The sequence below is a fragment of the Tupaia chinensis genome, unplaced genomic scaffold (genome assembly GCF_000334495.1).
Source record: "Tupaia chinensis unplaced genomic scaffold, TupChi_1.0 Scaffold000257_1, whole genome shotgun sequence".
In the NCBI taxonomy this organism is placed as follows: Eukaryota; Metazoa; Chordata; class Mammalia; order Scandentia; family Tupaiidae; genus Tupaia; species Tupaia belangeri.
This window is the reverse complement of record NW_006159737.1, coordinates 2916330-2942957: the sequence shown is the minus strand read 5'-3', so window position 1 is coordinate 2942957 and position 26628 is coordinate 2916330. Positions and strand designations below refer to the sequence as shown.

The 26628-nt window shown below is 37.6% G+C and overlaps 1 protein-coding gene across 19 annotated transcripts in view; it reads right to left on the bottom strand.

Annotated features, from left to right (window-relative positions):
- CADPS2 (calcium dependent secretion activator 2) overlaps nt 1-26628 on the bottom strand; it is a 450101-nt gene that overhangs the window by 298855 nt on the left and 124618 nt on the right. For all 19 annotated transcript variants that reach the window (XM_027772143.1, XM_027772145.1, XM_027772150.1 and 16 more), the window contains exon 6: nt 4348-4459. In XM_027772143.1, coding sequence (XP_027627944.1) covers nt 4348-4459 — 112 coding nt within the window. The remainder of the gene's footprint in view (nt 1-4347; nt 4460-26628) is intronic.

Sequence of the window (26628 nt, the reverse complement as noted above, 5' to 3'; positions counted from 1 at the left end):
AAACCTATTTTAAGTGTTCTGTTATTCACCTTTGAAATTCAAATGTTATTCAAATTTTTAATTAAAAAATAAACTTTGCTTTAAAAACCAAACTTCTCAGTTATATATTCATGAAATTTTTGACCGCGGATTTCAGATCATGAAAGGCCTTTTCGTTCAAATGATAAAAGAACTTGTCAGGCCGGCCTCACAACTTAGTGGTTAAGGGAACTATGGCCTGTGATTTGAATTCCAGCCTAGACATCTTGAAAACCTGTCAGGCATGCAAGTGCGTGTGCCCTAAATCTAGCAGGATGGAGAAATGGAGAAAGGATGACAGCAAGACCGTGCCCTATTGTGGATGCTTTCTATCCCTCTCTCCCATCTGGGGTGTGTATATGTCCTGTTCTGTGTGCAATTATGAAAACAAATAAAACGTGTCACAGTTTCTACAGATAAGTACATAGACCATGATAGCAATAACTCTACCATCCAGAGATGATCACCAATTTCCTCTGTGTGCCTGTGCGCACATATGCTCTATCTATAACACATACAAAGACCTGTGGTCTAAAGCAGGAATAAGACTGAGATGTTGAGGAACCAAAGGATGAATGATAATAGGCACTGAGTATGTTCTAACAGAAGATTAATCTGGACAGAATTGGTTCATGTTGAGCTGAGTTCTCAACCTTGATGTTTACAAAAACCACCAGAAGACCTTATTAAGACAGACTGCAGCTCCCACCACAAGAATTTCTGAATCGATGGATGTGGAGATGGACCAAGAACCTGCGTTTCTGACAATTATCCAGATGCTGCTGATGCTGCCAAAGCTGCGGGTCCAGGGCCACCACACCCTGAGGACTGCTCTTGGGCTGCTACACTCTGATGAAGAGTCCGATTGTTATTCCAAATAAATGTGAAGACAGAAAATTTTGAGAACAGAATGGCATAATCTGTTTTGAATTTAAATAGATCATTGTGACTGAGATATTGAATACAGGATCGGAGGGGAGAGATAGTAAATGGGAACTAAATAGTAAATGGGAACGTATTAAATAGATCATTACAGAAACAGTATTTCCTTGAGTTAGGGTAATAGAGATACTAAGATGTGTGTGGATGCAAGAGAATTTAGGGCAAGGCTGATGAATCTCACAAATAGACTGAATAATAAAGTGAGAGAAGGAAAAACAAAGGGAATGTCTACATCACTGGCTTGGCAACTACCTCAGTGGAAGACTTTATGGGGGTATGGATCATAAGCTCTATTTAAAAAATATTTAGTTTGAGATATCTATTTATATACAACTGGAAATACCAAGTGTGCAGGTTGCATTTTCAAATCTGAAGCTCCAAGGGAAAAATAATAAAAAAATTGAAAGTTATTGACACATTAATGATATTTATTATCTTAAAATCTACTGAGGTCATTAGGACTGATCGGGTCCTGAAACAGGCATGATTTTGCACAGCCCCCCAGGACATGCGACAATGTCTGTGGACATTCTCAATTATCTTCACTAAAGGGTGGGTTTGCAAAGAAACTACTGGCATCTATTGATTAGAAGGCAGGGATGTTGCTAAGTATAGCAAAATACACAAAAGAACACCCAACAACACAGAATTATCCTGCTCAATGTATCACAAGTGTTACGATTGGGAAATCCTGGTGTAGACAGAAAACTGCCTTTCACATATAAAGGTTGTAAGCAACCATAAGACCTTTCTCAGATATACCACTGTGTAGAAATATGCCACTGGGTCAGCCTGATAGCCTACTAATTAAGGAAGCTGGATTCCACATGGCCAATAATGGTTCAAATCCCAGCCCAGTCACTTGAAAAATAGGCCAGGCATGCATGCGTGAGTAACCAAATCCCACCAGGAAGGAGAGAGGGAGAAGGTATTGCAATGTGAACAGGTCCCACCAGGGAGTCCTTTCTTTCCTCTGCCCCAGTGAGAGCATGTACCCTCTGATAATTGAAAAAACAATCAAACAAGGGACTAGCAGTAAGCATAATGGCTATGTCGCTGGACTCCCACGTAGTCGACCACAGTTCGAGTCATGGACCCGGTGGCTTAAACTCATGCCAGGTGCGTGTGCATGCGTGTGTGCCCAAGATCTCGAGAGGAGAATGGAGGAAAAAGGATTACGGCATGGCCATCCCCCCTGGGGGGTGATTTCTCGCTTTCTATCTCTCTGTCTCTCTCTGTCTTTCTGGAGAGTGCACGCGCCCTATAGCAAAAATCTCTCCAAAGACAAACAAACAAAAGCCACTTGTGTCAATTTAAAAATGCTTAACTATATTAGACCAGCTGAGACATCAACTCTATATTTTGAAAGACTGCTGTCAAATATTGAAAAAATGTTACAATATGGGAAATAAGATAAAATTAATCTACAAAATAATAACATATTAAAATTAGTATAATATTTTAAATTAATCTACCTAATAGTAACATATTAAAATTAGTATAATATTTTAAATATCATAAATCTATTAAGATCATAGGTAGTGTCCAAGGATTTTCTGTTAGATCTGGCTATCTGTGTACCTTTGTTGAATGAATAAATGCACAAGTATGCAACATATGAATTATGAATGAGCAATGTAGCAGAGCTCTCTTGGGTATTAGCACATATCTGTACCAAGGAAACAGAAGAGGAACTACAGAATGTGAGCACAGACTCACTATTTCTGGAGTGTGGGTATAGAGTCACAAAATTCCTAGAAGTGGAAAACATCCAACAGTCTGAAGGAGGTAGTAGAAAAAATTTAAAATGAATGGAAATCTAAACTTCGGGGAAAAATATTTCCAATATACAAGTTATTCTAGCATCCTTTAACATCTAGCATTGCACAAGCTATTCATCACTACCAGAAATTGTCTTTTTAAAAAAAAGTTATTTTTTTAAATTGTCTGTAAGAAAATAAAATTAAGAAAGAAAACTATTCCTACTCTGAGCAAGCAAGAGAAAGAGAACAAACACCCCAACAGGGTCTGATTCTGCAATCCACCCCAGCCTCTGCCAGCCGAGTTCTAGGCAAGCTTGTGGTAAGTGTAGTCAGGGAGCTCTCTGAACAGGAACTGGCAACCTTCCCACGCAGGACTGCCTAAAAGAGTGTTGTGTTGTAATACTGTGCTACTGTCCAGACCCACCAGAAACTTTCAAGTAAGATTTCTGAAAGGATTAATCCCTGAAAACGTGTCTGAACAGTCTTCAGTTCTAACTAAACTAGACTATCATTACGAAGACAACTTACAACCTGCTCATTAGAATATGTCTACCTCATAAATAGGACTGAAGATAACCTTTTACACAGAAGGGTGTAGAGATCACAAATCTACCTAGTATTAATGTTTATTCTGCCAGCACATACTGATATTAAAAGATAAACATAGTCCAGGTTATGAAAAGGTGACTAAGGGAAAAAAATTTGTTAAAAAGTGTGGAAGAAATTTTCAAGAAAAATGGGAACAGGTTAGGGAGATAAACGCATTTAAGAAATATTCTGTAATTCAGGCACGTGTTTGTGTCTGCCCAAGATCCAGAGAAGAAAATAGAGGAGAAGGGATTATGTCATGGCCGTCCCTCGGGGAGGAGTGATTTCTTGCTTTCTGTTTCTCTCTGTATCTCCAGCGAGCACATGTGCCCCATAGCAAAAATTTCTCTAAAATAATAATAATAATAATAAAAGCAAAAACAAAAACAAGAAAAAAAAAATTTTTTTAAGTTTTTGACACAGGGTGTATACACTTGCCAGAAGGAGAAAGAGACAGAGAGTGGGAAAGTGAGATACATCCCCCTGGGGGATGACCACGCTTCAATCCCTTCTCTGCCATTTTCCTCCTAGGATTTTGGGCAGGTATGTACACATTTCCAGCATGATTTTCAAGCTGCTAAGGACAGGACTTAAACCAAGGTGAGCCACGTGGCAGTCCAGTGCCTTAACCACCACACCACCTGCTGGCTCCCAAAGATGACCTTTTAACCTGTGGACAGAAATGTATTAAATGAGAATTACCTTTCACCAAAGAAGACAAATTGGCCATGCCATTCATACTCAATGGCCAGTGACATGCAGGTGTGAGAATGAGTTATTTGGTGACTGTGAACTCTGGCGTATCCCTTACACACATCCAAAACCTATCACAGTACTTTCTGTTACTGACAATTACGTTGAATAAATTAGGCCTATAAACTAGGCACAGGGGAAATTGCAAATAAATGATTTTATGTAAATTATGAACATAAAATTTATATACAGCATACTTACATACAGAGGGTCCACCTCCACTCTGAATCAAAAGAAATAAAAATTGTACTTTCTCAGACACACAGGGCTGAGCATAACTCACCCTTCCCAGTTCTTTATCTTCAAGAGCCAAGACCCCTGTGCTTTCTGTGAAGAGTTTTACTTTGACCACAGGCCGAGGATGGGTAGTGGTGAAATCTCCTTGAGTTCCCCATCTGCAAAGAAATAATGAAGATTTTCTTTAAAATGCAGCATTTCCCCCCAAATAGATGTGTCTCCACAGAAGGCACATTAGGCAACACAAAATCTTTTGTGGCTCAATGAGATTTTTATCTTTGCTTTTGTTTCTGACAGATGGCACAGTCAAGAAGGAAAATAACAATAAGCTTTACAGCTTGTAATAATTACTCAGCTGTTCAAAAATTCAGCATGTTGGACTACAAAATATACCATGTATAAAAATTTAGGTTAAGGTAGAGCATTATAAATATAGCTACTGAAGCTATTATTTCATTAATTCAAATGCAAGTCATGACACCATTTTTACATATGGCTGGAAAAAAAATTGCTAAGGGTTTATTTAAATGAGAGGTATTTTTTCAGAGAACTAGTTTTGCATGCTGAAAATTCTACCCCTTCTTTTTTTGGAAAGTCCTTCCTAAACACTGTCTGTCTTTATTTTTTAAAAAGTGGGAGTAATTAGCTCAGGTCTACTGCTTTACATGACTTTTTAAAGCTTCTGTCAAAAGGAAAGAAAGCTGCATCATAAAAATATGAGTATTTTGTACTTAATTTCCCAAAACATTCTCTCAGGAATGGAATAAGTCTGTCGACATCTGGGCTTTTCAAATCATCATAACAAAATAACATGCTTTCTTGGCTTATCTTTTAATTAATAACATCTTGTCTTTACCACACACCAATTCATTCTAGCTTACTTACAAAGTTAACTGGCACACACTTATATTAAAAAATCTTATCAATATTTCTCATAACTCTAAGAGATCATAGGCATTGAGATTCGGCAGAGCATGAAGAAAATTCCATTCAGCGAAATATCACAGATGAGGAAGAAAACAGGAGATCTAACAAATAAAGATTCATATTAAAATAAATCACTAAATAAAAAATATACCAATTTTCTTATGTTGTCTTAAAAAACAATTTACTATTTTTAAGAAGCTTTACTTTTTTATGAAAGAACTTCAAAAGTTTGTGGGAAAGTGTAGTTAAAGTACAAGTTTATTTTTTTAAGAAGCTTTACTTTTTTTATGAAAGAACTTCAAGTATCTGTGGGAAAGTGTAGTTAAAGTACAAGTTTATTCTGGTACAAAAAATGTTTGAAGTCCATGTGTAGTTTTTTTCATCATATACATTTCCCATGAAATTTTGGAAGACCTCTAATCCTTTATAAACTTTATTCAGAAAGCATACAAAATACAGAAAACTGAAGAAAATGAGCACAATAAAAATTGAACAAATAATCTTCATTATGTGTTCTTCTATCATAACATTAATAATATCAGAAACCTGTACAGTAAAGTGGAGGCTATATCAATGACTAAAGAAACAAACATCTCCATGGAGTGTATTCTTTAGAAACAAAAGTTAAATGCCAGAGGGAGGAGAGAGTCAATTAGAATGAAAGAGCAGCTTAATTTCTATTTTAGACTTCTAAAAAGAGGTTAGCAAGAAATATTTTGGCCACTTCATAGAATTAAGATGGTCTGAGATCAAGTAGAGGTAAAATAGGAAAAAAGAAAAAGAATTAGATTCAGAACCAAAAAAGAGGGGGAAAAAGTTCTCAACTTAGCGTGTAGATCTTAAGCCTTAAATATATATCATCAGACAATCTGGTTGACAACTATGAAATAGATTCCCATGACATACCTTCTCTAATTTGATATCATGTAGTTAAATTTGGAAGACTTAACCCTTGGAGACATTTTCTTATCATTGAAATCAATGGTTTCTGATAGTCATTTAAATGAAATCTAATAGTTTTCCACAGAATTCACTGATCTTTTAAACTAACTCGCTTCATAAAACTTTGTTAATGTATTCAACTGGTATTTTTTCTCTTCTAATTCAAAAATCTTTCAAATGTATTTATATTGCTTTCATTGTTCATTTGTAATTCTAATCCATTTTGTGATTCTCCAAAGAGAAAAATATTGACAGACCCCATGAAACATCACAGAGGGCCTTGTGAGTTTTGGTGTTTTACCTCATCCTCCTGCCATTTTACATGAAAGCAGAAGTGTTGCCAATTCCCCTTTGCTAGACAGAATAAGGCAAATGACAGTGCATATGCAAAAAGCTGTGCTCACTCACGTCCCCATGAACTTCTACTTTTACCTTTGATCCTTCATGGACAAGTATCCTCAAAAACTATTCTATGATTTTTATCACTAGTACAACTCTCATTGACTCATTAAATGAAATTTATTGTAGTATCATACACAGATTATCTATAAAGTGAAACAAGCATATATAATAATAATAAAATGAAAACCAACTTTCCCTCCATGCAGGCAAAGATGGAGAACAAATGAGTACAATGGATGAACCATTCTGTTTCTTGTCCTGGCCACATCCTCCTCTCCATTTTACCCTACCACTCTGAAGTAGCTAGGAACCTGAATTTTAATAGATAATTGCCTTGCATTGCTTCTTTCTTTTAAAGGTTTATTATTTGTTTCAAGACAGAGTGATGAGGCAGAGAGAAAGAGAGAGTGGTACATCCCCCAAGGGTCCTCATGCCATGATCTAACCCAGTTTCAGCCAGCCTGGATTACATGGTGCATGCCAACCTTGTATGCTCAGGAAGGTCCTGACACACACACCCTGGATCTTTTCCATGTGGGCCCAATTGCATTCCCACTGTGCCCCACTGAATTACTTCTTAAAGGAAGTATTTTCTAAATTTACTTAGAAATGTGATCATTACTCTATGCTCTTGGTGGATGGTCTTTAGTAGGTAAAAGAAATTACCTTGTTTATTAGACATGCACATACATATACAAATCAGGGTAAAATACGTGTATAAACACATAAATGATATAACAAACACATTAAATATATGCTATATAGAAGAGTCTGTGTGTGTGTGTTTATTTACATATCCACACATGGAATATATATACACACACACACACACACACACACACACACATGTGCATATGTATACTCATGAATATACACATACACACATCTCTGTACATTGTGTGTGTGTATATATATATACATATATACACATATAAGAGAATAAAAATGTGGATATATATATATATATATATATGTGTGTGTGTGTGTGTGTAAATGAATGCTCTATTTTATCAAATATTTTCTACGTCAATTGAGATAATAGTAGTAATTGTGGTAGATTATATTACTCTTCATTTTTGCTATCTAGAGATCAACTTAATTTTCTCTCTTTATTTAAAAAAGCTACCTAATACTAAATTTAGTATGCTAATATTTTATTTAGCTTTTTACATACACCTTCATTACTGATATTGGCCTTTAAATGTACTTTCTTCTATTTTCCTTGTAAGGTTTTGGTTATGTTAGCGTTATTGAATGAGTTTTAAAAATTATACATTTTCATTTCTAGGAAAGTTTGTAAAAAGTGGCAATTATTTGGATAGGAGCTGGACCCCCACATGGCTGACTATGGTTCACATTCTGTACCCAGTGACTTGAAAATCATATTGGGTGTGTGTGCATGCCTGACCAAGATCCTGAGAGAAGAACAGAAGAGAAGGGATTGTGGCCACCCTTCTGGAGGAAGGGGAGTAATTTCTCACTTTCCTTCTCTCTGTCTCTTTCTCTTTGGCATGTGCACATAACCTATGGCAGAAAACTTTTAAACAATGACAATTATTTGTTCTTAGAACTCATTAAACTATTTGGACCTGATGTTATTTTGTGGGAAGATACTTGCTACTAATTCTATTTCTTCATTGGTTATAGTTATAAACTACTCCCATCTTTTCTTCCTCCATGAGCCAGCTTTGGTTAAGTCTATTTTTCTAGAAATAGATTTCATTTGAGGTTTTTAAAAACATTTTCACAAAGTTGTCAATCCCTTTATCTACTGAATCTATAAGAGCATCTGTGGCTATGTCTCTCTCTTTTTTTTTTTTAAGGATTATTTATTCATTCATTTATTTTAATTTGACCAGAGACAGACAGACAGACACACACACACCACACACACACACATACACACACACACACACACACACACACACACAGAGTGAGAAAGCAAGCCACCAGGTCTGGGGCTCAAACCATAGTCGGCCATGTGAGAGTGTCCAGCACTTTAACCACCACACCACCAACTGGTTCCCTATGTCTCCTTTTTTTTTTTTTGTTTTTCACTACTAATATCCCGTTAAATCTTTTTTTTTTTTTTTTTGAGAGGTTTTTGCTATAGGGCGTGTGTGCTCACCAGACAGAGAGAGACAGAGACAGAAAGCAAGAAATCACCCCCCAGGGGGGATGGCCATGCCACAATCCCTTCTCCTCCATTCTCCTCTCAGGATCTTGGGCACACACGCATACACGCCCGGCATGAGTTTAAGCCACCGGGTCCAGGATGCAAACCATGGTCGACTACGTGGGAGTCCTGCGACATAGCCATTACGCTAACTGCTGGTCCCTCCACATTTGTGTCTCCAATTATTCTTTTCAAACTCCCATAGTGATGGTTAGTTTGGGGTGTTAATTTGACTGGATTCGAATTCCAAAAATGCATTACTCTGGATGTGTCTGTAGGGGTATTAATGTGCAATCGGGAAATACTTAGGTGGGAAGATCCACCCTCATGTGGGTAGGTACCATCAGTCAACAAAGGGCCTTGGAAGAACAAATACAGAACAGATGGGGTCTCTTCTATGAGAATGACAGACTTCTGTTGTCTTGGACATAAGAACTCAAGGCTCAGGGCTAGCAGGTGGCATGGTGGTTAAGTTGCTGGACTCCCACATGGCCAACCACAGTTTGAGTACAGATCTGCTGACTTGAAACTCACACCAGGCACATGTGTGTGCATGCCCAAAATCTTACAAGAATGGATGAGAGGGACTGTAGTCTCGGCCATTTTCCTAGGGTACAAGGGTGGGGTAGTGATTTCTCACTTTCCCTCTTACTATCTCTCTGGCAAGCACATACACCCTATGGTAAAAACTTTAAAAAAAGAACTCAAGGCTCAAGGCTCACCTACCTTTGGACTCCAGACTTACACAAGCATTCCTCCAGCACCCTTCCCCTAATTCTACACTGTTCCTCAGACTTTGGGGCTCAAATTGAGAGTTACATAATTGGTTTCCCTGCCTCTTGAGGTCTTCAGGCTCGCACTGAACCACATCACCACCATCCTAGGATCTCTATCTAGTGAAGGGCTTGTGTGGGAATTAGCTGTCATAAGTCCCCTCTTTTCTGTCTGTACACACCCTATTGGCTGTCTCCCTAACGAACTCTGATATTACAACATCATTTGCCTTGAATAATTTTTTACATTTTTTCCCTATTTCAGTACATTCTGGTATCTGTAAATTTCCAATATATGTGGGTTAATTCTGTTATTCTAAATTTTTTTAAGAGAGATTTTTGCTATTGGGCATGTGTGCTCACCAGAAAGATAAAGACAGAGACAGAAAACGAGAAATCATCCCCCATGGATGACCACACTGCAATCCCTTCTCTTCCAGTCTCCTCTCAGGATTTTTGGGCACACAAACACATGTGCCTGGCATGAGTTTGACGCTGCTGGGTCTGAGACTTGAAACACATTGACCATGACCATGTGGGAATCCAGCAACATAAGCAGTATGCCATCTGCTGGTCCCATGCTATTCTAAAATTTTAGGTTGAATGCAAGGTTCATTGATTTTAGACATTTCTTTTGTTGTAGGTAAGCTTTTATGACCATAAATTTCCCTTAATAACTTTAACCTCAACATCCCATAAATTTACAATGCATGTATTATTTTTATTATTATATAGCTGTTTACAGGCATGCTTTTGGAATTTATAAATGTGATTTTATTTTACTTTTTCATATTAATTTATATTTTTATTTCATATTAGATGACCTGTATAGTAATAATCTTTGAAATAACTGAAATTAGTTTTATATACCAGATTTTGTTCATTGGTAACTTTTCCAGGCATGTTCAAAAAGGAAAAAAAAGTACTCGCCAATATGGGCACATTACTAACACAGGGCCATAACATCAAACTTGTTAACTGTGGTTTCAAGCTGAGTGGTTCTTTAAAAAGTTCATAGAAAATGCATATAATGAAAAAAATGCATAGATTTCAAAAACTGTCTCCACCAAGATAAACTTAAACTTTAATTCTATTTTTCTATGAGTTTTTTTTAAGTCTTCTCTTATTTATTTCTCCTGACTTTTGGTACCCTCTATAAGCAAGATAGAGGTACTATTAAGACTTCCCATCAATGTTGAGATTTTGCTAATTTCCTTTTATCAACTCTTGGTGTCTCATTTGTTGACACAAATGAGATCTTTAATAGTGACCATACCTGTTGAAAATAAGCTATTTATTATCATTTACAGTCCCAAGACTATTACTACATTTCAATCATTAGACTTGCGTCAGGTTAGAAAAAACAACAAAAAGCATCCTATCCTAGGAGTGGTAATGAGAAACAGACAAGCTTAGAAAAGTCAGACAAGGAACCTAATATATTTCAGTACACACAATTAATTCTTAGAAAACAAAGAGTTAGTTAAAATATAGAGAGAGGCATTAATAATCCAGAACCTGGAAAGGAATCCAGAATATCAGTTCCTGAAACCAGTATGTCAGTTAAGGCTGGGCCTGGCAGGCATTTCATAAGGATCCTATAGGCCCCGGTAGGCAATTCACAGAACACATCGGCTTTCAAGGTCTGGACTTTGAGTCATGGGCAGGGGATGCAAATGGCCAGTTCCTACAACATAAATAAGGTTTAAATAATACGCCTATAGGCAGGTGGAAATTGAGGCACAAGAATACAAGAAAATCCTTTGTTTATTTATTTATTTAGTTAGTTAGTTAGTTTTTGCCACAGGGCATGTCTACTCACTAGAGAAAGACAGAGAGAGAGAATGAAAGGAAAAGTGAGAAATCATCCCCCAGGAGGATGGCCACACTGCATTCCCTTCTCCATTCTCCTGGGATTTTCAGTACATATGGAACTGTACCCAGCATGAATTTTAAGTTAACCAGGTTTGAGACTTGAACTGTGGTCAGCCATGTGGGAGTCCGGCACCCAAACACCATGTTACTTGCTGGCTGCCCAAAATCTCATGCATTAAAATTCAACAAATTCTCTTTCCCGTTATACAAGATGGTAGGTGAAAAAGCTGAGAAGCGAGATGCTACGAAGAAACCCAAAGTCAAGAAGGCTGACACCAGTGGCAAGGTTAAAAAAGATGACCCCAAGCTAAAGAGTCTAAGAAGCGGAAGCCCCATTGTAGCCAAAATCCTGTCCTAGTCTGAGGTATTGGCAGGGACTCCTGATCTGCCATGGATAATAGGAAGTCCATGTACAAGAGAAAATACTCAGCCACTAACTCCAGGATGGAAAAGAAAAAGGAGAAAGTTCTTGCCACTGTCACAAACCAGTTGGTAGGGACAAGAATGGTGGTATTCAGTGACTAAACCTCACATAATGCCTAGGTACTATCCTACTGAAGATGTGCCTCGAAAGCTGTTGAGCTATGGCAAAAAAAAAAAAAAATCCCTTCAGTCAGCATATGAAAAAGCTACGAGCCAGCTTCACTCCCAGAACCGTTTCTATTATCCTCATTTGACACCACAGAGGCAAGAGAGTGGTTTTCTTGAAGTAGCTGAGCGGTGGCTTGCTACTTGTGACTGGAACTCTGGTTCTCAACAGAGTTTCACTGAGTAAAACACACCAGAAATTTGTCATCGCCACCTCCATGAAAATTGTTATTAGCAAAGTAAAAATCCCAAAACACCTCAGCAAAGCTTACTTCAAGAAACTGAAGATGAGGAGACCCAGATACCAGGAAGGTGAGATCTTTGATACAGAGAAGGAGAAATATGAGATTACAGAGGAACCATAAGGTTGATTAGAAAACTGTGGACTTGCAGAATTTACCAAAAATCAAAGTTGTTCCTCAGCTCCAGGGCTACCTGTGATCTGTGTTTGCCCTTACAAATGGACTTTATCCTCACAAATTAGTGTTGTAAATTTCTTGCCAAGAACCTAGTTACATAAATATAAAAAAATTAAACAAAAACAAACAATTTCAGAAGTATGTATAAATATAAAGATGGTGTAATGGTTACGTCACTGGACTCCCACATAGTTGAACATGGTTCAACTGCTAAACCTGCTGATTTAAAACACACACCAGGTGCGTATGCATGCATGCCCAAAATCCCAAGAAGAGAACGGAGGAGAAGGGATTGCGGCATGGCCAGTCCCCCTAGTGGGGTGATATTTTGTTTTCTGTAACTCTATTTATCTCTGTCTTTCTGGTGAGTGCATGTGCCGTAGAAAAAATCTCTCTACAAAAAAAGAAAAAAATATATGTAAATAAATATATATATAAATAGTAACACATAGTCCTTTTTATAAATCCCAATGTTCCAGGATACAAGCATAAACTGTCACCATTTTATTCATTTCTCCTAAGAAATATAAAAGTTAAAAACGCACACAATTGGGGCACAGTGGATGGCAGCAGGGTGCATAGTGGTTACATCTCTGGATTCCCACATGGCCGACCACAGTTAAATACAGGATTCGAGGGCTTGAAACTCACACCAGGTGAATGTGCATGTGTACCCCAGATCCCAGGAGGAGAATGAGGAGAAGGGATTACAGTGTGGCCATCTTTCCTAGGGGGTGATTTCTCACTTTCCCTCTCACTGTCTCTGTCTGTTTCTCTCTCTCTCTCCAGCAAGCACATGCATCTTACAGCTATTTACAGCTAAAATCTCTAAAAAAAAAAAAAAAAAAAAAAATAAATGCACACAATTTGAAAGCCTTTATGAATTCTCGAGTAAATGAACTAAATAACTGAAACCCTTGCCCTCAGAAAGGGAGATAAAGTAGAAAGAAGGTAACAGGCATATCTTATTTTTTATTTAATTTAATTAATTTATTTTTTAAGAGGTTTTTGCCTTCGGGTGCATGCACTCGCTGCAGAGAGAGAAAGAGACAGAGACAGTTAGAGAGAAATCCCAGGGGGGATGGTCACATCACAATCCCTTCTCCTCTATCCTCTTCCTGGCATCTTGGTCATGCGCGTACATGTACATGACTTTCAAGTCACTGGGTCCAGGACTGGAGGCATAGTTGGCCATGTGGGAGTCCAACTATGTAACTACTATGCCATCTTTTGGCTCCAACAGGCTTATCTTAAACATTCACCAAGATGTTTCCTTGCTTCCTGCTTAATTGGCATGTTTAAACACTTTCGGTAATTAATACCAGTCATTATCATCCCACTATTTTCTCAGTACTAAGTGACAAAAGAATGGATTACCCTTGCTGTCAATTTGCTTTGACTTAAAATACATTGCCTTCCTCTACTTTTATGAATGTATTATTTATGAGGTTTTAGACTTCCACTCTAAGTATTCAAGTGGGTAAAACATCTACAAAGCACCTTTATGAAGCCAACAGGACTTCCGGGCTATGAAAACACAGAGTAGTTCATTCACCAACTGAAATAATGGACATTAATTATGTATTTTCTATTGAACAGAGTAAACTGGAAATCTGGTTTGGGAGCCAAAGTATATGTTCATATCTTTTTAAATATAGTGAGGCTATTTCTAGGAAGTTATACTCACAAAATCATTTTAAGTATGGAAGAAAGCAAAAAGCAAGAACATATTCAATACGATATTATGTATAACAGCAAAAATGTAAGCCACATGAAGTACCTATTAGAAGAGAGATTACATAAATTATGGGTATATAATGAAATTGTTTTTATTTGCTAAAGGGCGCATGCACTCATCAGAGAGAGAGGGAGAGAGAGAGGGAAAGAAATTGAGAAAGCACCCGCCATGATTGCTGGTTACGCCATTAGCCCTTCTCCTCCATTTCTCCTTTTCAAGTTCTGGGCACACACATGCGATGGACATGGTTTTCAACATGCCAGGTCTGGGACTCAAATCAATAGTCTGAACCTCCAGCTACACAATAGGCCATGCGGGATCCTGCTACCTTGGCCATCAAGCACTAGTGGGCTAGGGACCAGCAGTTAGCATAATGGCTATGTCACTGGACTCCCATGTAGTCAAATGTGGTTCAAGTCCCGAACCCGGTGGCTTAAACTCACGCCGGGAGCATGTGCATGCGTGCCCAATATCCTGAGAGGAGAATGGGGGAGAAGGGATTGCAGTGTAGCCATTCCCCCCGGGTTGGGGGGGTTATTTCTTGCTTTCTGTCTCTCTGTCTCTCTCTGTCTTTCTGGTGAGCGCACGTGCCCTATAGCAAAAACCTCTCCAAAAAAAATTTTTAAAAAAGCACTAGTGGGCTCTACAATGAAATATACATGTATGTGTATGTGTGTGTGTGTGTGTGTGTGTGTGTGTGTATTTCTTAAGTTTTGTTATAGGGCACTCACGCCCTAGAGCAAATTTTTAAATATGTGTTTGTGTGTGTGTGTGTGTGTTATTATATAAGTATAATATAATTATATTACATATAAGGTTTATATGATACCTTTTTTAAAAATATTTTTAAAGAATTAGTTTATTTAGCTTTATTTATTTATGTATTTTAATTTGACCAGAGAGGGATAGAGAGAGAAAGAAAGTGAGAGAGAAAGCCACCAGGTCCAGGACTTGACTCTCACTTGGCCATGTGGGAGTTCAGCGCCCTTAAACACCATTCCATTGGCAAGCCCCAGTTTATATGACACTTAAGTCAAAGTTTAAAAAAAAAGAAGGATGAAGATAACTGAGAATTCATGAGAACAAAGATAGCTGGTGAAACGTTTTCCCTGGTCCATACCACAAGTGGTAAAGGAATTTATTTTGAGAAATTCATATGTCTGATTTCAACTCACTGTTGCAAATCAAGATACAGATTTCAGAGTGAATAACATAGGCATTAGAAGCTGTAAGAATGAGTGAGCTTGTGAATAGTGTCCACTAAAACACCATAACAGGAGTTGTTCTTCCTATTATCCTGTTGGGTCCAGACCTATACATGTATCTATATGCTTGTGTATATACTTAAGTGCATATTTATTATTCATTTTTAAACAAATGTTATACTCGAAGTGTTCCATAGTTGTTGTTTTATGTAACTCTCTATCTTGAACTTCTTTATGTGTAGTGTATAAACTCACAATTATTTTTAAGATTTTGAAGTATTCCCCTGTATGGGTACAACATAAGTTATTCAATTAGTCTTCTAATGAAAGACTTCACTGTTTTCAATCTTAACTATTATAAGTAATGTTGCAACAGGCATCTCATGTAGATATGCAACTGTTTTAACTCACATATTAAACAAAACAAAAGACAAAGGACAGAATTCAAAGGTAACCCAAGATTTTAAACTACTGTCAAATATAAAAGGTTATTCTTTGGCGCAGGCCTTAGTCCCAGCTGGGAGGTTGAGCCAGGAGGATTGCAATATAGCAAAATGGTATTAAAAAAAAGTTATGCTAATTAAACATATTGATTCATTACCTGCATAGTAAATAAAATTTACTACGAATAGTTTTGTGATCATCAAAAGTCCAAAATTTTAAATAATTCATTTTAATTATATATCTAATTAAATTAGTTTAAATTGCGTGACAAGAACTGCTTATAAAAATTGCCTTAGTTATTTCCATTACTGTTGTTGATACACCATAAAAGTATTTCAAATTTCAATTTGAGATATCTAAATTGAGCTGCACAGAGGTTAATAATATACCGAAGGCAATATAGCTGCTGCAAGTAAAATGAGTAAAATTATAGCATCACTATTTAGGACAAGAGGACAACATTTATCCCACAAATCACATCAACATTTGAGATATCAAAGTATATTACTCCACCTTTTCACAAAACCAAAGAAATTATTGTTCACGGCTGTATATCAAAGATAACCTTAATGATATTAATGATGCAAATATCACAACAGTGTTCTAAACTATTTCACATTAATGTGCAAATAAAAGTCATATTGATTCAAAAAAAAAAAAAAGAAAAAAAGAAGGAAGGGTGCCCAGCTATGATGCATGGCTGCTAAGATACTGTGTCCCCCAGGAAGGGAACCACATGCGAGGCCAGGATTCGACTCCCAGTCCAACCTAGAATTCAGGCAGGTGATACGGAAGTAACGTCAGCAACGTGGAGAGATTAAGGCAGAAGAATGGTGATATTGTATTTGGCCTGAGCGACACAATGAGGCCTTGGGTGAAAAGAGCCAGGTGTGACAGTGTGTCCTTGCAGATCCAGCTGGCAGACTGAGGGAAGAGGATCATAACATGGTGAGACCCTATCTTAAAAGTTTTTTGCCATAGAGCACGTGTGCTAGCTGGAGAAAGACAGAAAGGGACAGAGAAAAGGAAAGTAAGAAATCAGGGGGGACAGCCACACCTCAATCCCTTCCATTCTCCTCTCGGGATTTAAGGCATGTTTGCACCTGTGCCTGGGGTGATTTTCAAGCTGTGGGGTCCAGGACTCAAACCACAGTCAGTCATGTGGTAGTCCAGTACTTTAACTACTATGCCACCTGCCAGCCCCAGTGAGGCCCTGTCTTAGAGAGAAAAAAATAAAAAAGAAAAAATCGGCCATTTTTCTGAGCCTTGACCTGTAGTGCAACACAGTTGTGGTGAAGTGGGGCTGAACACCCGGGGACAGTGGGACAGTTTCTAGGTATGGACATAAAGTTTAACAGCAAAAGGACCCCAGAAAAGTAACTTTATCATAACTTAACAATACTTCCTCCTAATACTGGAGGCATTAAAGGAAGATAATTCATGTTAATGGCCATAGGAGCACTGCACTACAGAATGTGCACACAGAATGCTAACTATTCTTATCAGTATCATATTAATAGTATCACATTAGCTATACTAAGCAAAATAATTCCTGAAAAAGAACCTAACTTTTTTTTTAATAGATATTTTGCTATAGGGCATGTGAGCCCACTGGAGGGAGGCAGAGAGAGATATAGAAAGAGGGCAAGTGAGAAATCATCCCCTTGCCCCAAAGAGATGGCCACATCACAATCCTTTCTCTTCCAGTCTCCTCTTGGAATTGTTAGGTGTTGCATGCACTCTTACTCATTGTGTTTTCAGGCCACCAGGTCCTGGACTTGAACCAGAGTTGGCTATGTGGGAGCCAGCACCTTAATCACCACATCACCTGCTGACCCATAAAACTGATAGTTTTACACATTAAAGTTCTAGTTAGTTTTATAAAATAGTGACACTAAAATTTAGACAACATCAAATTATTTGAGAATCAAATAACAGCAAAACATGACAAAGGAGAAAAAAAGAGAGAAAGAAATAGGGAAGGAGGGGGAGTGAGAATGGGAGGAGGGGAGGAAGGTAGGAGGAGAAATGGGACAAATGGAGGGAGGGTTGATAAAAGATCAAACTGCAGTTGGTGGAGAGAGTTACAGGCTGAGCAGCGTTTCAGTTCATCTATTTTTGCATGTTTCTAACTTTCCTTCTCAAAATAACTTAATTTTGGGCCAGAATGTAGTGTGGTGGCTAAGGGGGCTGGACTCCCATATGGCCAAGAATGGATTGAGTCCTGGACCTGGCAGCTTGCTTTCTCTCTCTCACTCACTCTATCCCTCTCTTGGTCAAATTGAAATAAATAAATAATTGGACAAATAAAGTTAAGTAAAAATAATTATATAAAAAAGAAAACTTAAAAAAACCCCTTAATCTCAAATGTTGAAATGATACAAATTTTAACAGAACAACTGGGAACATGTCTTTTAAAATAAGCTTTATCATTGCAGGCTTTTGGGAGGTTCTTTCAAAAACCAGGATTAAAAATTCTTATTATGTCTATCAAAGAGAAAAAAAACCTGTAATATCTGCTTTATAAAAATTAAAATTAAAAAACCCTCATTATGATGGAACAGCAATACAAAGTTTCTTTTTTTTGTTTTTGTTTTTATTTTTTCAAATATGACAAGGAGAGAAAAAAAATCCTTGTATAGAATCTTGCTCATTAAGGCAGAAAAATATTTGGGAATGGGTTGGAGTGGGTAATGTTAACTTCCATAATAAGGGAAAAATCCTGTGGGTTTCGCTTTCATTTTCTGCCTTATTGTCTCTAAGATGTTTCTGTTTCTCTTCAAAGAGATAGCTCCCATTTTGTTTCTCTAAAGATTGTAAAAGCCTCAAGAATAATAGGATAAAATTGTCCTCTAAAGTCTCTCTTTCTTTTATGAAGTATTTATGCTATTAAATCTTCATATCCAGAGTACAGAAATCATATCACACTTGTACCATTTTCTTCTGGGCAAGTCTAGCAAGCATGTTAGCAGAAAATCAGTTTCAGAAAAGACAGAAGACGTAATCTCTCACAAGTATTTTCCTTTCTGTTCCTTACGGCAGGATAGTTCAAAGACATTAGCTTGAAGCATCTCATTTTAAAGAGTACAATCACTTTCCTACATCTTGCATTACAATTTGACTTTGTCAAGACAGTACAAAAAGAGTATAACTTTTTGTAAGATAGAAAGCAAGATTTTTAAGAACTAATATATAGAAAGACAGGCTAAGTAATACATAATATAGTTTAATTTTAAAGCACACGCAAATTTCCAGAGAAAGGTTTTTTGTTTTGTTTTGCTTTGTTTTTTGCTTGTTCTTTTTTACTTTTTTTAACCATAGGGCACATGCTCTCACCATAGAGGAGAGAGACAAAAAGAGGGGAAGTGAAAAATCACCCCCTGGGAGAATGGCCACTCTGCAATACCTCCTCTTCCATCCTCCTTCTGGAATTTTGGGCATGCATGCACACATGCCTGGTATGATTTTTCAAGCCACCAGGTCCAGGAATCAAACTGTGGTCAGTCATGTGAGAATCCAGTGGTTTAATCACTGTGCTACCTACTGGCCCCAGGGAAAGGATTACAAAATAAAATGCAGTGGAGTTGTAATGACCATGACTAAACTGTACATACCAATAATTAGTCATTTACAGAAATTTATCAATATATTATGTACATCTGTTCCCATAACCTCGACTTTGGAGCTTTTGTGAGGGCATCAATCTACTTGCTCTTACTGTTTTGAAAAGTTGTATGTGTTACATGATCTGGAAAAAAAAGAACAACTTTCATCTGTAATAGAATTAACACATAATCTTTTAAATATAAAAAGAATTAGAGGAATTTAAATAAAAGGTCCCAGACTATCACAATTTCATTATATAATCAGTACCATATGTTACTACTACTAAACTGGATCCATTGTTTTCTAGTTCTATCTTTACCAGATACTCTCCAACAATTAAAGTCTAACTGGACACAGTTACATGGGTGGTGGTGGGGGTAATGTTCTTTAGGACCAGTCATGTGAGGATGTGAAATTGTTTTGTATTTTCTCAGCTTGAAGACCTTGAATTGCCATGGAGTATGCCAGCAAATCCATTATTAATGGTTGACGTGCAAAAGCAAATGCTTCTCAGCCGTTCACAGCTGCTCCAAGGTAAAAGACTTTTGGTCTTGTTTTAATGTAGTATCATGGAGGGCTGTAAAGGGGGAATGCCAGGCTAAATCTTCTACACAGGTTTATGGCATTTCACCTGGGAATGATCTTCCTGGCGTCCCCTATAAAGAAAACAACTATTTTTCCTTTCCTAAATGGTGTTTTCTTTCATTGAAATGAAGAGACTATCTGGTCCAGCCATAGTAGAGCACACTGGATACTGCCTCTTGGCAGACTGAGGCCACATGGGAGACTTGGGTTTGATTTCCAGCCCACCCTAGACAGGGGCAAGATGCATGCAAGTAACCCTAGCTACCCTGGAGGCTGAAGTAGGAGGATTGCAACACAACACAAGGAGACCCTGCCTAAAATATCGCACACACACACACACACACACACACACACACCCATCCCACTAAATAAATAAGTAAAATAAACAGATGTTCCAACTGCACAGCAGAAGCAGTATGGAAGCGATGGGGGAGAAGTCCCTGAATTTACACAAATATCCCTGGTGCCAGATAAGGTATTATAGAAACTATCTCTGATGAGGTAAGAAGGGTACCAAAGCACCAGGCATTTGGCAAGGGCAGAATGCAGGGAGCAGACTGAAGATAAAGAAACGCATGATGGGGGCTTGAAACTAGCCCCAAGAGCATCCACCTGCACAGAGAGTGGTCCTGTGCATAGAGGAAGCTTCAGGAGGAATCAGGTCAAGTAGTAGAAACTTTCCTAGACCAGATACTTCTGGCCTCTCACTACTTCTGGCTCCTGTGAAGTCTACTTACAAGCAAACCCAGGAAAGGAAATTCACACCTGAGAACTTCAGATAGCAAGTAACAACTAAATTATGGGATGCCTTGGAACATAACCTTAAATTTAAGAGCACTGAAGCTTTTTTATTTTTCTGGAAAAAATTTTGGGACACTCTTCAGATAACAAAAGCTCCACTGGAATTGTGAAGTGGAGAAATCACTGCTATGGTCTATGTTTCTCCTTCTCCAACAAGTATTAGGTCATTGGAAAAGTCATGATGTGTTTTTTTTAATGCAAAAATGCAACGTGACTTTCCCAATGACCCAATATTTAGCTGGCACTTGAAGGGACACTTAAATAACATTTTCTGTAATTCTCATTTGTACCTTGGAAAGGTATTTAATGAATACCTGTTATGTATTATTACAGAAATGAATAATGAAAAATACAAAGATGAAGGGAAAAGTATATATCATAAATACATCAGTGGAAAGTCTAGAAACACAGCTATCATTAGATTCAAGGCAGATCTCTCCTTACATTTTGGCTGGCACATGTAGAAGATTATTTTCTCCCCTTTATGCACTCTGCTTTTGAGTTACTACGGTCATCAAGAAAGACTTATTTGAACAAGACAGAGATAACGACAAGATGGGAAGAATGAGATAATGACAAGATGTAAAGAATGGTATACAGATGAGCCAAGTTAATGACAGAACCAAGAAACAGACCACATTAAACAGTCACTGTGTGGTGGTAGAGCCAGAGCAGGATGCAGCATGGCGGGAACAGGCAGACAATGCAGACTGTGTACAACACAGGGGCCAGGCGCAGTGGCAGAGCAGTACTATAACTGAACCCATATGGAAAGGACCTCAGTTTATGTCCAGGATGCTTCCTGTACATGCCAGGCATTCACATACACGCCCATGGTCCAGGCTGGCTAAAACTGGGGGTAGAATACGGCATGAAGACACTGCTGAGAATTCCTCCTATCACTGTTTCTCTCTCTCTCTCTCACACACACAGGAGAAAAACGTAAATAAGTTTAGAAAAACAAAAAATGAATATAACATTAAAAGTCAGTTAAGGATGGGATGGTCACAAAATGAGAAAACTCAGGATAGAGTTGTAAGAGAACCTCGGTGACTTGAGAAGCAAAATTAGAAAGTCTGGGATGTGCTTTATCCAGGTGCAAACTGGAGGAACCAATCATGAACAATCAACTAACTTCCTGTAAAGATACAACAGTTGGGAGGAGACACACAAAACTGTTGTTTTACACATGAACCCTCTTTATAAATGGCTTTCTCGCTTAACTCCAGAATGTAATAGAAGTTCCTTTTTCTTTGCTCTAGAAAAAACTTACAGCTCTGAGAATTACTAAGAAAATCTATGTCTTTGAACAAAAGCAAAATCTATAAAGACACTAAGATTGTTACCATACAAAATGAGGAATAGTAAAAGAAAAAGTATATAAAAAAGGGAATAAGTTGATAGGATTAATATCCTTAATGTGGTTCTCAAGGCTGGCCATATCTAGCATATAAAACTTCATCTCAACGATGTTACCCCCAACTCATACTTTTATGGAAGGACCCAACCACAGGTCATTTGCACTTGCCAGTTCCTTAATTAGTAGCACTCACCCCCCTTCCCACTCCTCCATCATCCGCTGCCAAATCCTGGTTAACTACCACTTGTCGTTTTGAATCCTCCAGGGTTACTTTATCAGAAAGACTTCCGTAATCATCTCTGCCTGCCCCACTGGATAATCCCCTAAATAAATAAGATTATTTTGCCTGGGTATTTAGATAATAATGGCTGTTTCCCACTCTAAATTTCAGTTATTATTTGTCATAGTCATGTCTGATTTGAATCATCATTTTAACCCCACAACTGTGCTTGGCACAGAGTAGAGCTCAATAATTACCTGTTGAATGAAGAGATCAATGAATGACACGGTATGCTTTATTCTAGTTGGTCCTTAAGTGTGGAGGGCCTTGATGACTGGATGACTAAGTTTCCATGGCAGTGTACTTGATGACACCAAATGCAGCAGGGCAACTTCATCGGGGCAGGGACAGTGTTCATTTAATTATTGCCATGTTGGCCAACTGTGCCAGTTGGATATGCAATAGCTTTAGATCAGACTGCTTTTGATATACACAACAATATGTAAATATTTCATTTTATTAGACTAGTAGTTGTTATGGATAATGCAAGCAACTCAGGGAGGGGGTGGGGTATTAAATAAGAGTGACAACCTAACTCTGAAAATCACTTCTGTATTTTATTTTACTACAATAACATCAGCAGTGCTTTTAGCAGCCTTACAGTGATTCCCTTATTTTTTAAAGGACTTTATTTTGTGATAAGTGTGAAACTGGCTCACTGTCAGTTCAAGTGACCCCAATCTCCCTTGGATACAAGAAGTGGCGAGGTCAGGGGGAGTGAGGCCTTTTGTGAAATCATGGCCTGAGCTAAGCCTCAGTAAACGCCACAGTTCTAAGAGCTGATGGCAATCCCAGCAAAGACAGGGGTTAGTGGGAGGCAATGACAAAAGAGGGTAATGTGCTGGTCACTGGTCAGGGTATCCATGGCCCTGCTCAGCTTTGCAGCTGCCATGTACATGATGGAGAAGGTGGAGTTAGGGTATCCCCCCACCCTATTGCACATGAACACTAGATTTGTAAAGATTTTTTTTTTTAAATGACAGATATTTTTGCTATAGGGTGTATGTGCTCACTGGAGGAATAGAGATAGAGAGACAGAAAGCAAGAAATCATTCTGCAGAGGGGATGGCTATGCCATAATTACTTCTCCTCCATTCTCCTCTTGGGATCTTGGACAAGCATCACACGTGTTTCAAGCCACTGGGTCCACAACTCAAACCACAGTTTGCCATGTGGGAGTCCAGCACTTTAACCACTACTCCACCTGCTGGCTCCCTAGATGCCATAATTACTTCTCCTCCATTCTCTTGGGATCTTGGACAAGCATCACACATGTGTTTCAAGCCACTGGTCCACAACTCAAACCACAGTTTGCCATGTGGGAGTCCAGCACTTTAACCACTACTCCACCTGCTGGCTCCCTAGATTCATAAAGATCTTATAACTCAAGTGGATATCCACATGTCAACACTGGTGTGGCTATGAAACAACGCATGGACTTATTTGAAATGTGTATCTGACACTACTGTTCATTCTGACCTAATCTTTGTCTCAGCCAACTAGGAAAAAGAGTTTTCTTTAGGAAGAAGTCATTAATGAGCAACAAGTATCTTTTAATAAATTATTCACTACAGATTTATTACTTTGAGAACTTAAATTTGTTTTTAATCTTTTCAGTGCTTGAATAAAACTTTTCTTTTCCCCACTCATCTTTTACATACATTTTTAAAAATCATATTATCATTGTGTCTCTACCCTGCTTCGGTAGAGAATTATTATATAATCTTTCACAAGAACTAAACACGACATGACTGCTTAAGTAATAACCGTAATTTTGACTCTAAAATGAACCCTCTCTGATGGTTTCTATATTCACCAAAAATTCTACCCTTAAAGGTAAACTGAATACTGAGGCAAAATCTATTTGTGCATATTGTAAAACCAAATATTACTTAAAGGTTAGAGCAGTTTATTTCCAATTTCCCTCTAAATACCTCACAAACATTAAGCTAACCAATCAAATAATATGTCTGATGTGTATATAACTCTGGATAAAGCATGAAATGTACCTGGATTTGTACACCAGACCCCCTCTTACATGCAGGCTTGCTTTCTGCAGTTTAAGTTACTTCTAATTGATCACAGTCCAAAAATAGTAAATGAAAAAAAATTCCAGAAATACACAACCCATATGTTTTAAATTCCAGGCTGGGTGTGATGAAATCTTGCACCATCCTATCGCATTTAGTCCGGGACAGGAATCATCCATGCTGTATATGCTACCTTCCTGTTTGTCACTGTGTACCTGCCTTGGTTATCAGCTCAAATAAACGCACTATAAATACTACTGGTAGTTTCTGATATCCACTGACGGTCTTAGAACATATCTCCCATAGGTAAGGGAGGACTACTGTATTATGATTTAACCAGGTAGAATATATTCAGCCTAATTTTCAATGGACATGTACAGAACTTGTGGCAAAGGTAGACTATGCATCTTTTTAAATGCTTAAACAAAAAAACAAAACACAAAACTTATTTATTCCATGGGAGAAAGACAGAGATAGGCACCCACAACATGATCTCTATCCACTCATAATCCCAGCCAAACTGGGACATGAGCACATGTGTGCATGCCTCATGCTTAAAAACACACACACACACACACACAAAACTTATTTATTCCATGGGAGAAAGACAGAGATAGGCACCCACAACATGATCTCTATCCACTCATAATCCCAGCCAAACTGGGACATGAGCACATGTGTGCATGCCTCTAATTGCTCAGGGGGCTTGGGAAGCAAACCCAGGACCTTTACTATGTGGATCCAGCTATGCCATTGTCTGGTCCTCAACTTTTTTTTTTTTTTGAAAATGGAATAACATGATAAGAAAATATTATTCTAATGACATATTATCTTGATCCTCTGATAAAAAAAATTCTGTGTATACAAAACAGATAGAATTTAGTCACCTGGTAAAATTATTATTTTTAGAATTATAACTTCCTTTTTTAGATTATCTATGTGAATATATTTTTATCTAATAATACTTTATTAGTACTCATTTACATATGCAAATGTTAGACATAAGCAACGTGGATAGAAATTTAAGCAACAGAAGCACAGTTCTCTATTTGCTTAAATAAAAATATTCTGCCTTTGCTACAGAGATGCTGTTTTGAAAAATATTCCCCCATGCTTTTTAACTTAGAATATGACCATAGCATTAGGAACATTTAAATTCCAGCTTAAATGGAAGGAATTATTTTCCAAAAAATTTCATGTGATTTACAGAAGACTTTTTTTTTTTTTTTTTTGGAGAGGTTTTTGCTATCGGGCACATGTGCTCACCAGAAAGACAGAAAGAGACAAAGAGACAGAAAGTGAGAAATCACTCCCTGGGGGATGATCACACTGCAATCCCTTCTCCTCCATTCTCCTTTCCAGATCTCGGGCATGTGCGTGCCCTGGTGTGAGTTTAAGCCACCGGGTCCGGGACTTAAACTGTGGTCAACTACATGGGAGCCCAGCGACATAGCCATTATGCTAACTGCTGGTCCCAATTTACAGAGGGTAGATTTATAGTATATTCATTCTACTCAGAATCTCATCCTAAAGTCAGACATATATTCATAGATATGTATATATCAGTTGAGCTTGCTATTGAAAGTAGTTAGATTATTTAAGAAATTTTGTGAATCAACAAAGTGTGGGGAGAAAAAGGAATGGAAAACAACTAGAAAACTAACATAGTGTGGGAGGATAGGAAATGGCAGAGGGTAAAAAGTAGGGGGAAATATATACATATATACATATATGTATATATGTATATATATGTACATACATATATATGTATATATACATAAATACATACATGTGTGTATATATGTGTGTGTGTGTGTGTGAAACTAGAAATGGAAAATTATTGATGATAACATTTATGATTAAGCCACTAAGCAGTATATTCTGGATGGGAAATCACATTTTATATGCTGTGACAATGCTCAGTGAATACATGTAAACTAATTATTTTTTTTAATTCTAAAAAATAACATATGCTATTTTGGTTGTTGCAATAAAATTCTGGATGTTTAAGATTGGATCTTACTCATCTGCTAATAAGTTCATTCAGACTCATATTGAACTTTCTTATTTTTGAATACCAGAAGGCTAGACAGTACGTATTTACAGCTTCCTGTGCATATCTATTTCTTGTTCATCATTATCCTCCCTTTAGATGAATTACTGTCACTGAAATTTC